The sequence below is a fragment of the Somniosus microcephalus genome, chromosome 10 (genome assembly GCF_052327205.1).
Source record: "Somniosus microcephalus isolate GS21.2 chromosome 10, FLI_Smic_1.0, whole genome shotgun sequence".
Taxonomy (NCBI): Eukaryota; Metazoa; Chordata; class Chondrichthyes; order Squaliformes; family Somniosidae; genus Somniosus; species Somniosus microcephalus.
This window is the reverse complement of record NC_140996.1, coordinates 11,032,450-11,045,955: the sequence shown is the minus strand read 5'-3', so window position 1 is coordinate 11,045,955 and position 13,506 is coordinate 11,032,450. Positions and strand designations below refer to the sequence as shown.

The window sequence follows — 13,506 nt, the reverse complement described above, 5'->3', positions numbered from 1 at the left end:
GAGCATTGCTGGGTGAGTGACTATAGTCCATGTTCTTGCACCACTTCAAAGCTATATTGAGCAATTTGCCTGTCCACCTCTTAGCAATGATAAAATGGGGGAGGGGGGATGATGAGTGAAGAAAGACAATATTGCTGTAACACCATCAAGGAAGCATTACTGATTTTTGTTGTTGTTGAGATACCTGTGGTCCTTAATCCCGAGATAAAAATCCGTTTATGCCGTGGGAAGGGAGGCTAGATTCCAGGTAGAACTCTGCATTCGTGTCAGATTGAAATCGAGTATCATTTTGCATTCGAGACTGAGGGAATTAAGTAGAGTGCACTATGCCAATTTGTGTACAGCCTGTTTGCAGTGTGTTTGCTCTGGTGTGTAGATTATACCAGGTACACTCCCATATTAATTGAGTATGTTGATTTAGATCATTTAAATAAACTTAAATGAAATCAAAGAATCCTGCCGCATGATCTGTATTCTATAAGTTTTGTTTGGAAGTAGTCGGCCAACTGGCTTTTTTTACACCGTGCTATTTATATTGAGCTCCTATAATTAGTAACGAGCACCAGCTGATTACTGTATATCCAACAACACACACTGCTCACCACAACGCAAAGCCCATAATGAATGGGTGTAAATCATATCTTCATTCCATCGGATTTTCATGCAAGTCCAAGTATCCATTCCTAACAACAACAAAAAATGATGTAAATCTAAAATAAAACCTGAAAATGCTGGAGCTACACCGCAGCACCTGTGAAGAGCAAAAGATGGGTTAGTGTTTCGGGGTGTACATCAGAAATGGAAAATTCTGGTGGCCGCTTGTAAGAACCATGAGAAATTAGGTCTCTGCTGACACTGGAGCAAGGTCCGTTTGGGCAGGGAGACTTTATATTTCTAAATATAGCTGGCGATGGGACATTATCTGCACTTTTTACATTTAAAAATGCCTACTTAATATTGAATAATTGGCAGAAAAATCCAGGTTCTGAAAGTGTGCGTCAGCTGGTTTTGTTATTATATTAATACAGGTACTATTTACTGTATTCAAAGTGTCTTCACATCCAAACCTTCCCTCTATTATTTCTTCTTGGCTCGTAGAAAGCTGTAGGTTACTGCAAACTCATTTTCCCCAATCCCTTGCAATCTCTTTCACTCCCAGTGATATGATAATGCCTCCTGAAAATTTGTTGTAATTCACCCTAACCCTAAAGTGATCTCTCACCCTTAAAATTATTGCCCTATTACTTTTGCCTCGGTGCTTTCTAAAGTTATGGAAGCTATTTCAACTCTTAAATTATTCAGCACTTGGAAAGTCAGTATTGCTTGTGGTACAGTTGTTCTGCTGGTCATCCTGTTTCCAATGTTTTGCATCTCTGGCATTCTGCTGTTGAATACTTGAGGGAATCATTGACGTGTGCCTTGGAAGACTGGGATATCGCACTTGTCAACAAGTTACCATGTGTTGGATTGATGGCTTGCCCTCTGACTGCTTTTTCATTAACTTAGTTTTGTCAATGGGCCATTAAAAGAACATCCAACCTTTATCCTACAACCAACATCACTAAAATAGATTATCTGGCCAATGGTCTCATTGCTGTTTGCGGGACCTTGCTGTGTGCAAATTGGCTGCCATATTTGCTTACATTCCAACAGTACTTAAAAGTACTTAATTGGCAGTTCCTTCGCCCCGCCATTGGAGGCCATGCCTTCTGCCGTATAGGCCCTTGGCTCTGGAATCCTCTCCCTGTCCCCCTCCTTTTAAGACGAACCTTAAAACCTACCTTTTTAACCAAGTTTTTAGTCACTTGTCCTAATATCTCCTTTGGCTCGGTCTCAATTTTTGTCTGTGCTCTTGTGGAGCGCCTTGGGACATTTTCCGATATTAAAGTTACGATATAAATGCGAGTTGTTAACACAAGCTGTGATGTTTTCTTGCAGCTGACTGGAAGTACAGGCACGCGGGCCTGATGGCCTTGTCCGCTATTGGGGAAGGCTGTCACCAGCAAATGGAAGGGATCCTCAATGAAATTGTGAATTTTGTCTTGCTATTTCTTCAAGACCCAGTGAGTGACATAAAATACAATACAAGTGTATTACTTCAGTACAAGTGTAGAATGAATGTCCTGCCGATGGCCAATGCTTGCACTTGAAGAATGGCCATTTGGCTGCGATCTCGGTGGGTTGTTGTCATCTGCCCACCTTCAGCCAGTATGAGTCGGCACTTTCTGGCGACGAGAAATTCAGTTGAGGGAGGGTGATGCTGGGAACACCCAGTTTTGTTCTGAGCTTGATGTGCTTTGGGGTGATTTATAAGCATTGGTAAAATGGAAAAGAATTGTCAATTTGTAATGAGCTGATAAGTCAGTCATAACGGCACAGGGAGGCCATTCGGCCCTTCGAGTTCATGCAGGCTCTCTAGAGCAATCCAGTCAGTCCCATTCCCCCGCTCTATCCCCGTAGCCCTGCAAGTTTATTTCCCTCAAGTGCCTATCCAGTCTTCCCTTGAAAACTTCTGTCGGCAGCGCGTTCCAGGTCCTCGCCACTCGCTGTGTAAAAAAGTTTTCCCTCACGTCCCCCCTGTATCTCTTGCCCAAAACCTTAAATCTATGTCCCCTAGTCCCTGTACCATCAACTAGTGGGAACAGCCTTTCCCCGTTTAGCCTATCCAAACCTGTCATAATCTTGTACACCGCTATCAAATCACCCCTCAACCTCCTTTGCTGTAATGAAAACAAATCCAGCTTCTCCAACCTGTCCTTGTAGCTAAGATCCCCCATCCCCGGAACCATTCTGGTAAATCTCCTCTGCCCCCTCTCAGGTGCCTTCGCGTCCTTCCTAATCGGACGCTATACTCCAGTTGTGGCCTAACCAGAGCTTTATAAAGGTTCAGCATAACTTCTCTACACTTGTGCTCAAGTCTGTCCCATTCCTAATTGTATACAGATGCAATGGTTTTATACAGTTAACATTGAGTATTCTACAAATTGAAACCTTTACATTTTTTACGATGCACTGCAGGAATATTGCTGGATTTGAAATGTAATCTCCTTTTGATTTTCATTTTAGCATCCAAGAGTTAGATATGCCGCTTGTAATGCAATAGGTCAGATGGCCACCGACTTCGCACCAACATTCCAGCGCAAGTTTCACGACAAAGTAAGCTTCCTTTGCTCGGATATGAACCTCTGAATATTGTTCTTGTGTTTTTACACCAAATCATAAATGATTCGTGCTAAAATGAACACAGTTCACAATTTAACTGTTTTTACCTTTTTGTCTCGTTCAATCGTTCACTTTTTTTTAGATTTTGAGGATCCGGCTGAAAATTATAATTGGTCTCCATTCTGCCTGGCTTTCCTGAGGAATTTGTAGAATTCCATATGTAGTCGGAGCATAAAGGAAACCAAATCAATTTGGGGTGTCAGCATTTGTTTTGTTTTGTTTTTAAACAGGTCATTTCAGCCCTCTTGCAAACTATGGAAGATCAGGCGAATCCACGCGTTCAAGCTCATGCTGCTGCTGCTCTCATTAACTTCACTGAAGATTGCCCCAAATCGCTGCTGCTCCCATACCTAGATAACCTAGTCAATCACCTGCATGTTATCATGGTAGCTAAACTACAGGAGGTAAGTTGCTTTCCATCTTCGGTTAGTCCACTTCAGCCTTTAACTTGGTAAACTATTTTTATTAAACTTTATTTGGGGGAAAAAATCCTTTTAAACAGTGTCCTGATTTACCCGTAGTATGCAATAAAAATTGAGACCTCATTAAGAATGAGGTAGGGATAAAGGGAATGTTCTCAGATTGGTGGAATGTGACAAGTGGTGTTCCCCAGGGATCTGCACTGGGGCCTCAGCTTTTTATATACATAATCAGTGACTTGGATGAAGGAATAAAGAGTTTTATAACCAAGTTAGGATGCACGGTAAGTTGTATAGATGGGAGCTGGAAGTTACAAAGGAACACACAGATTAAGTGAGTGGGCAAAAGTGTGGCAGGTGGAGTTCAATGTGGGGACGTGCGAGGTACTCCAAGAAAGACCAATCGGAATATTTTCTTAATGGCAGGCGACTTGAAACTGCAGAGAACCAAAGGGATTTGAATACACACACCAATAAAAGCTGGTGCACAGGTACAAAAAGTAATCAAAAAGGGTAATGTACAGGGAACTTTGTGCTATCCGGCACCGACGGGACCGAGCTGCTGCCGTTCCCTCAAAACTGCCGGACACTCCAGCGCTAATGTTGAAAGATACGGAAGCTTCTGAGCTCCGTATCTGTCAACAAACCCTGTTGCTTCTAAACAGTCCAAGCGTCTCTGTAGCTTAGCAACAGCTTCAGCAGAGCTTGACTGTTGAGGAAAAAAGCAACGAGAAGAAAAACAACCTAACGAAAACGGCTCCTGATTTTTGCCGGTGGCTCGAGCATTCCGGACAGTTAGCCTCCGGATAACACAGTTTCCTGTACTGTTAGGTTATTCCTCAAGAGGGTCAAAATACTAAAGGGAGGAAGTTCTGCTTCAGTTGTACAGAGACTTGGTCAGACTCCACCTGCAGCACTGCGTTGAGCTTTGGGAAAGCACTTCGGGAACGATAAATTGGCCTTTGAAGGGTACAGTGCAGACTCGGCAGTATGATACCGGGGGTTAAATTATGAAGACCGGTTACATCGGCTAGGTTTGTATTCCCTTGAGTTTAGGAAGTTAAAGGGTGAGCATGTGGTAAAACCACCAATGAACTCCTGTACAAATGAATAACTGTCTTTAAAGCAATGTTACAGCACCTATGTCCGTTTGCTGAGTGTAAACAAGCTTTCTGTAAAAACCCTGAAACAACGCGATGACGTGGTGCCCCGAGTGGCGGGAAACGTGATGATGTCAGAGGTGGGAGGTTCTGAGTTCAGACCTCGTGGAACTAGTTACTGTGTAGACCTGTTTGCTGTTGCTCCTGCATGTTTTTGTTTTGTTCACCAGTTTAATTAAATTCGGTTAATTTACTGAACTGCCTCGACCTCAGTGATTTAGATAGGATTCCGTTGATTCCTACAAGCTAATTGAGGTGGTTAAAATGATAAAGGAATTTGATAGGGTGCACAGCGAGAAACTGTTTCCACTGGTGGGTGAATACAGAACAAGGCAACCCAACGTTCGAGTTAGAGCTCGGCCATTCAGGAGTGAAACATTTATTCCGCAAAGGGCAGAGGAAATGTGTAATATTCTTCCCCCCCCCCCCCCCCCCCCCAAAAGGCTGGATGCTGGGTCTCAATTGAAATTTTCACGGCTGAGATTGGCAGATTTTTTTTTATTGAGTAAAGGTATGGTGGGATATGGTTTAAAGGGAGTGAAGGTACAGATCAGCGATGATCTAATTGAACAGGGGAACAAGCTCGAGGGGCTGGATGGTCTCCTGTTCTTATGTGACCTGCGCAGAGGTGAGAGCGGTTTGCGTGTGTCCTTATTTCAAAGTTTTCCGCGTACCTCAAGATTGCAAGGAAACTGTATACAGTATATTGATGTTTTGTTCTCCCTATAGCTCATACAGAAAGGAACTAAGCTGGTACTGGAGCAGGTTGTTACATCCATTGCTTCTGTGGCCGACACTGCAGAGGAGAAATTTGTCCCATATTACGACTTGTTCATGCCATCGCTGAAGCACATTGTGGAAAACGGAGTCCAGAAAGAGCTCCGACTCCTGAGGGGAAAGACCATCGAGTGCATCAGCCTGATCGGCCTTGCTGTTGGTAAAGATAAGGTAACCCGGTTTTATTAAAAGTTTCAAAGTTTTTCCCGGTTTGGCACTGCCGTTCATTCCATTAACTCTAGTGTTTTTGTAGTTTATGCAAGACGCCTCTGATGTGATGCAGTTGCTTCTAAAAACCCAAACCGATTCCAGCGAATTGGAGGATGACGACCCACAGGTATGTCGACTTGTTTTGACGGTGAGGCTATGGTATTTGAGTGCGCTGTCTCGCTCTGTAAGGAATCGCTTTGTAAATTATGTTGCTGCAGACGCGCCCTTCTCAACAGTGAAATAGCATGGCCGGTTTTCAAGTTTCTACAAGCAGACCAATCTTTTAAGTGCTAGAGATCCTTATTCTCTTAATTTTGCTCTTCAAGAAACTGAAGTCCTTTCCTGCTCTTCCTGAATCTCGGTGAGTCGAGGCTTTCTGCTGCAAGTTGCTCTTTTCTTTTATAAACATTGCCAGCAACACCTGGTGTGCACATAAAGCTGAAAGTCCTGTGTTAAATCCCCAGTCTGTGCTGATCATAGCCAGGGGCAGCTGTTTGGGGAGCAGGGGACTGCAATTGGATGGGCGGGGAAGGGGGGGGGGTGGAAATCAGGCATTTGCTACTGCTGATCGCTATTCTTAAAAACCAGCTGGGAAAGTGGGTGCATGTGGTCGTGGGCGAGGACATGGTTGGAGAAGACAATACAGCCGAAGCACAGTCAAAATTAGCCCGCTGATACTAGACTATAAATTCTTAGCATTTGAGCAGCGGCTACTTGGCCAAGGACGGAGGGCATCTGTGAACCTGTGAGTCTTGGTGAGGGAGTGGGAGGAAATTGGAGAGGGGGTGGTTGCCTTTTTAAAAAAAAAAAAAAAATTGGCCTGACTTTGGGGCAAAATCTGTTTTCTAGAATCTTGCAGCATAGAAGGAGGCCATTTGGCCCATCGTCTCTCTGCTGGCTCTTTGAAAGAGTTGTCCAATTAGTCCCACACTCTCTCCTCATATCACTACAAATCTTTTCTTTTCAAGTATTTCTCCAATTCCCTTTTGAAAGTTAGTATTGGATCATCTTCCACCGCCCTTTTGCTACGTAAAAACATTTCTCCTTGTCTCCCCTCTGGTTCTTTTGCCGATTATCTTCAATCTGTGTCCTCTGGTTACTGCCCCTCCTGCCACTGGAAACCGTTTCTCCTGATTTGCTCTCCTCGGAACCCTTTGCAGTGGGTTTATCCATATGAAAGGGTTCTCTTATTAACTGAACATGAGAGGCATTGACTTGGCTACATGGTGCCAGATCAGAATGGTGACGTGCAGTGGTGCTGTCATCTGCCCACTGTAAACGGAGCTGAGTGGCAATACTTTGAGCTGTTTCATGTTGATGCTCTCTTCCATAATGGGAATGGAATGAGCAAACTTCAATTTTCAGCATGACTTCCACTTGACTTGGGAGGAAGTCTTGGAGCGCCATTAATTAAGTGTTTAAATTACTACGTGTTGCCACTGCTTGATGAGTACTGCAATAATCACACTTCAGCGGCATGTCAATTTCTCTCTCGTGTGTGTGTGTGTGTCCATTTTTAAACGAATGACTTTCAGTTCTCTCTAATCAACCAACTAACATTTTGATTTTACTAAAACGAATGTATATTTTCTTTCATAATTTGTAAACAAGTCTTGATTAGCTTCGTCTTAAACTTAAAGAACCACAAATTCTTCTGAATATTCCAGAAATTCAGGTCGGGGGCTTCCCGCAGATGTAAGCCACCGTCCTGCACTTACCTAGCGCGACAGCCGTTGAGCTGTGGGCCCCCGTGGAATTCCGATCCTGGGCCTCCGCCAACTGCCGTCACGCAGTGCTTGCTTATCCCAGGGGCGCAGTTAGTTCGATGCGTCCCCTGGGATCACGTGGGCCATGGGGAGCCAATGGTAGCAGGGAAATGCCCATTCATAAAATTGACCGGAAGACCTGTCAAAACCATAAATAGTATAAGCCCCAAAACATCTCTCTCCTTTTTTTTAAACTATAAATTACATGAAATAATAACTATTTTAAAACAATTTTTAATTTTTTTTAATTAATTACATTTTCTAACAGGGCTAAAAATAAACTTACCTTTCTTTAAAGTATTTAAAAATAAAAAACCTGTGGGGGGGAAAAATGTTTTAATTTTAATTAATTCACCACTTACCTTGTAAAAAGCAGGCCTTGTGACTGCTTTTTACATGTCTAACTTCTGGAGACTTGCCCTCCCGGAAAAACCTGCCAAAAAAAAAAAAAAGTAAGTTCAATGCGCACGCGCAGCCTCTCCTGCGCATGCGTTCGACCTCTGAACCCCTTCATTCAGGGGAACGGAAGCTCCGGTTTCCCGCGCATGCACGAAACCGGCACTTCCATTGGGCCTACGGGTGAGTACCCCGTGCGTACTCACCCGTGGAGACCCGAATTTCTGGGCCATTGCTTTAAAATTTGCTGTGCACGTGTGTGTAACATATTATATTGTATATATGTGTATATATTTAGTGTATATGTAACATATATATTGTGTATATAGATATAGTTAGATAGTGTGTACATCTATATAGATAAATGTAGATGTACACATGCTATATACTTACACTTATACTTTATACTTTTTTATCTATCTACATTTCCATCTATCTTTAGCTATATCTATGTATATTTATTTTTTCACTCCAATCCTGTGGGTCTCACTAAATTGTTAGCTCTGGGGGAACAAAATGAGATTTGAACCTCAGGCTGTCACTCAGACTAATTTTCTATTTTTCCTAGATATCTTACATGATCTCTGCATGGGCAAGGATGTGTAAGATCCTTGGTAAGGAGTTCCAGCAGTATCTTCCTGTTGTTATGGGACCACTGATGAAGACTGCTTCAATTAAACCTGAAGTGGCCCTCCTGGACAGTAAGTACAGCAGACACCGACAAGCTGCACTCTTCTCCCTGCCCTCATCCATTCTAAATGGAAGTGTTTTGAGCTCGAAGTTGAAAGTAGGCCGACAGCCAATTAACTTGCGTGGTCTTTGTCATTTTGCTATTGTGAACCACGATCCTACTGGTTATTTGGGGTATTTGAGATGCAGGAAACACTTTTTTTTATCCGGGACCGGCGTAGTGCCGGTTTGTCAAAGTCCGGATTACAGAGAGGTATAGTAAAAGGTACAAGAGCTCCGTACACAGCAACAAATCCAGGCTTCCCTGTTGCTTAACAACAGGTGCAGGAACCCGGGCCACAAGATCCAGGCATCACTGTTGCTTAGCAACAGGTGCAGGAACCCCGGTTACACAGCCACAGATCCAGGAACGGCCACTAATATGAAGTAAAACTTACCTGAACCTACTCCTGAATTTTGCCGGTTAACAGAGATTTGCGGTTATTTAGGTGCCGGTAAATCGAGAGTTTCCTGTACTTACTGCTTTGGGCAAGCAGGTCCGATTAGAGTCGATCATAACTGCACAGAAGGAGGCCATTCGGCCCATTGAGTCCGTGCCGGCTTTCTGTGGAGCAATCCAGTCAGTCCCATTCCCCTGCTTTACCCCCGTAGCCCTGCAAGTGTATTTCCCTCAAGTGCCTATCCAGTCTCCCCTTGAAAACATTGGGGGTGGGGGGGATTCGGTTGCTTAGCGCCTCCTGTTAGAATGGGTTGCAAAGTATTTGCAGCACCAAAACTGGCCATTCGGCCCTGCAGGTCCATGCTGGTGGCTGACCATTATATTTAATATTAACTCTTTATTTGCACTTTACAAGACAATTTGTTTATGCCCGAGCTACCCTGGTGCATATTGTCCCACGGCTCAAGTTGAGGCTTACTGTGGCTCTCTGGGTGGCTACTGGGTAAAATCACCGCATAGTTTAGTACTAAACCCTACATAGCAAAAGATCCCAGGCCGATTCGAAGTTCATCTGCGAGTGAATCATCTGGGACAGGGATTCCCAAAATGTGGTACGTATACCCCTGGGGGAAACGCAAGGCATCATTTGGGGGGGGCGTTGTACATGGGAAAAATTGTCTACTGGTAGATTTTATTAATTTTATTTATTACATTTTTATAATAGGCTACTCGGGTGAAGCTTTAAAACTCTGGGAATTTGGTACATAAAGTAGTTAATTTACTTCAAGATGTATCAATGAGAACACAGATACACAGAGACAATGACGTACCGAGCCCCCTCCTCCAATCACCATACACTAAGTTGTATATACGTATATTATAATTTGTACATTTTGTACAATGCTTGGGGATTAAAAGAGTTAAAAAATGTAAACCTGTCTGCTGGTAGGGTTCAGTGGGTAGCTGGTAGATCTAGAAGGGTGGGGGTACGCAATAAGTAAAGTTTGAGAACCTCTGAGCTAGGATCATCGCTCTTTATCAGTGTCTTGTTGGAAAGAGTGTCCATTTGTGCATGTTGGCTGAGCAAAGGATTGAATTCAATAGTTAATTTTAGCCTGCTGACACTGGCTTTACACATGGGCCAGTTCTGAGATATTGAGGGGTTGCAGACACATATGGGCCTGCACCCATGCACACAATACTGCTTCCCTTCTGGAGAGTGCAGGATGCACTGGGGCAGATTGGAGGGAGGTATATTCATAGAAACATAGAAGATAGGAGCAGGAGTAGGCCATTCAGCCCCTCGAGCCTGCTCCACCATTTAATGCGATCATGGCTGATCATCCAAATTCAGTACCCTGTCCCTGCCTTCTCCCCATATCCCTTGATCCCTTTAGCCTTAAATATATCTAACTCCTTCTTGAATATATTTAATGTATTGGCCTGTACTGCCTTCTGTGGTAGAGAATTCCACAGGTTCACCATTCTCTGGGTGAAGAAATTCCTCCTCCATCTCAGTCCTAAATGGCTTACCCCTTATCCTTAGACTGTGACCCCTGGTTCTGGACTCCCCCGCCATCGGGAACATCCTTCCAGCGTCTAGTCTGTCTAGTCCTGTTAGAATTTTATAAGTTTCAATGAGATCCCCTCTCATTCTTCTAAACTCCAGCGAGTATAAGCCCAATCGACCCAATCTCTCCTCATACGTCATTCCTGCCATCCCAGGTGTCAGTCTGGTGAATCTTCGCTGCACTCCCTCCATGGCAAGAACATCCTTCCTCAGATAAGGCAACCAAAACCGCACACAATACTCAAGGTGTGGTCTCACCAAGGCCCTGTACAACTGCAGCAAGACATCCATGTTCCTGTACTCGAACCCTCTCGCTACAAAGGCCAACATACCATTTGCCTTAACCGCCTGCTGCACCTGCATGCTTACCTTCAGCGACTGGTGCACAAGGACACCCAGGTCTCGTTGCACTTCCCCTTCTCCCAATCTATTGCCGTTCAGATAATCTGCTTTCCTGTTTTTGCCACCAAAGTGGATAACCTCGCATTTATTCACATTATACTGCATCTGCCCAATCACCCAACCTGTCCAGATCATACTGGAGTTTCTTGGCATCCTCCTCACAGCACACATGCCCACCTAGCATTGTGTCGTCTGCAAACTTGGGAGATATTACATCTAGTTCCCTCGTCTAGATGGTTAATATATAATGGCCCAGAAAGTCGGGTCGGGGGCTTCCCGCGGGTGCAAGCCTCCGACCTGCACTTAACTTGCGCGCCAGCCGTTGAGCTGTGGGCCCCCGTGGAATTCCGATCCGGGGCCTGCTCCAACTGCCAGCGCGCAGTGCTTGCGTATCCCAGGGGCGCAGTTAGTTCGATGCGTCCCCTGGGATCACATGGGCCCTGGGGAGCCAATCGGAGCAGGGAATGCTCCATTCATAAGTTGACAGGAAGAGCTGTCAAAACTTATAAATACTACGGGCCCCAAAACATCACTAAATCTTCAAATAAATTTTTTAAAAACATATTTTTTAAATAAACTATAAATTACATGAAATAACTTTTAAACAATTTAAATTTTTGAAAAAATAATTTTATTTTCTAACAGGGCTAAAAATAAACTTACCTTTTGTTGAAAGTATTTAAAAATAATAAACCTGTGGGAAAAAAGTTTTAATTTTAATTAATTCACCACTTACCTTGTAAAAAGCAGGCCTTAGCCTGCTTTTTAAATGTGTAAATTCTGGAGACTTACCCTCCCAGGAAAACCTGCAAAAAAAACCTACGTTCGATGCGCACGCGCTGCCTCTCCCGCGCACGTGTTCAAACTCTGAACCCCTTCTTTCAGGGGAACGGAAGTGCCGGTTTCCCGCGCATGCGCAGTGCATGCAGGAAACTGGCACTTCCATTGGGCTTACGGGTGAGTACCCCATGCGTACTCACCCGTGGAGAGCCGAATTTCTGGGCCAACGTGAATAGCTGGGGTCCAAGGACCGATCCCTGCGGTACCCCACTAGTCACTGCCTGCCATTCGGAAAAAGACCCGTTTATTCCCACTCTTTGCTTCCTGTCTGCCAACCAGTTCTCTATCCAAGTCAGTACCTTGCCCCTGATCCCATGTGCCTTAACTTTGCACGCTAATCTCTTATGCGGGACTTTATCGAAAGCCTTCTGAAAGTCCAAATACACCACATCCACTGGTTCTCCCTTATCTATTTTACCAGTTACATCCTCAAAAAAAATTCCAGTAGATTAGTCAAGCACAATTTACCTTTTGTAAATCCATATTGACTTTGTCCGATCCTGTCACTGTTTTCCAAGTGCTCTGCTATTACATCTTTTATAATGGACTCTAGCATTTTCCCCACTACCGATGTCAGGCTTACCGGTCTATAATTCCCTGTTTTCTCGCTACCATCTTTTTGAATAGTGGGGTAACATGAGCTACCCTCCAATCCATGGGTACTGTTCCGGAGTGTCTCTCGTCTATTCGGCACTAAGCAATCTACATCGCGCTTATTCCAGTTAAATGCAAGCATTGGGTGCCAGCAACACTTTTAAAACCATAGTCCTATTTTTACTTTAATAAAAGCATGGGTATCCCGAGAAACTGCTATTGAGTTCAGATGTGGCAATGATTTATGACACTGAAATGCTCTGTTTCGTGCACTGATACAGTACTGTTGTTGCAAGAGCTACACCATTATTGAAAGAGGGTAGAGGTTTTGTTTAACAATTGGGAAGGAATTCTCTGAATTGCAGAGGATATTAATTTCCATTCAAAAATGGGCAGACTGTGCAACAGTCGCTACACACCTTGTTGTGGAGCTCTGAAAGGGAGGAGCATGTAGCTTGGAGTAGGCTGAGGTTACTGTCGTTAAACTTGTGACACTTTCATCAAAATGCAGACAGTTTCCTAACCGAGTGGCTGTGACGTTCAAGCACCAACAATGTGTTCTTTTGGCAGTAGATAAGCTTTTGCACAGTTGCTGAGACTCGGCCGCTACCTTTTGAAATGGAGGTCACGCTCGCAGAAGGAAGCTACTGTTCCCTTTGTTTCAAAAACTGGCCCAGTTGGTTTCTGCCCTCCAAGCAAGTTTGGTTCATTTGTGTCTTCAATTCACATATTAATGTTTTGGTTAAAATTGAAACTAAGTATACGGTTTGTGCTGGCGTTCGACGTGTCTTCAATCGGCAACTATGAATTAGTGGGAGCAGGTTTTTGAACTCCATTCTGCAGGAAGACTGCTCAAAATTAAGGTGTCGGCCATGGCTCAGTTGGTAGCACACTCTCGCCTCAGTCCGATGGCCATGGGTTCAAGTCCCACTCCAGAGACCCGAGCGCACAATCTCGGCTGACACTTTCACTGCAGTACTGAGGGAGTGCTACACTGTCGGAGGTGCCGTCTTTCAGTTGA

At 44.1% G+C, this 13,506-nt stretch overlaps 1 protein-coding gene across 1 annotated transcript in view; it reads left to right on the top strand.

Moving 5' to 3' along the window:
- Window positions 1-13,506, top strand: part of ipo5 (importin 5) — a 66,591-nt gene that overhangs the window by 35,636 nt on the left and 17,449 nt on the right. The window contains exons 11-16 of the mRNA XM_085998436.1: window positions 1,939-2,063; window positions 3,067-3,156; window positions 3,453-3,626; window positions 5,531-5,749; window positions 5,832-5,915; window positions 8,519-8,651. Coding sequence (XP_085854562.1) covers window positions 1,939-2,063; window positions 3,067-3,156; window positions 3,453-3,626; window positions 5,531-5,749; window positions 5,832-5,915; window positions 8,519-8,651 — 825 coding nt within the window. The remainder of the gene's footprint in view (window positions 1-1,938; window positions 2,064-3,066; window positions 3,157-3,452; window positions 3,627-5,530; window positions 5,750-5,831; window positions 5,916-8,518; window positions 8,652-13,506) is intronic.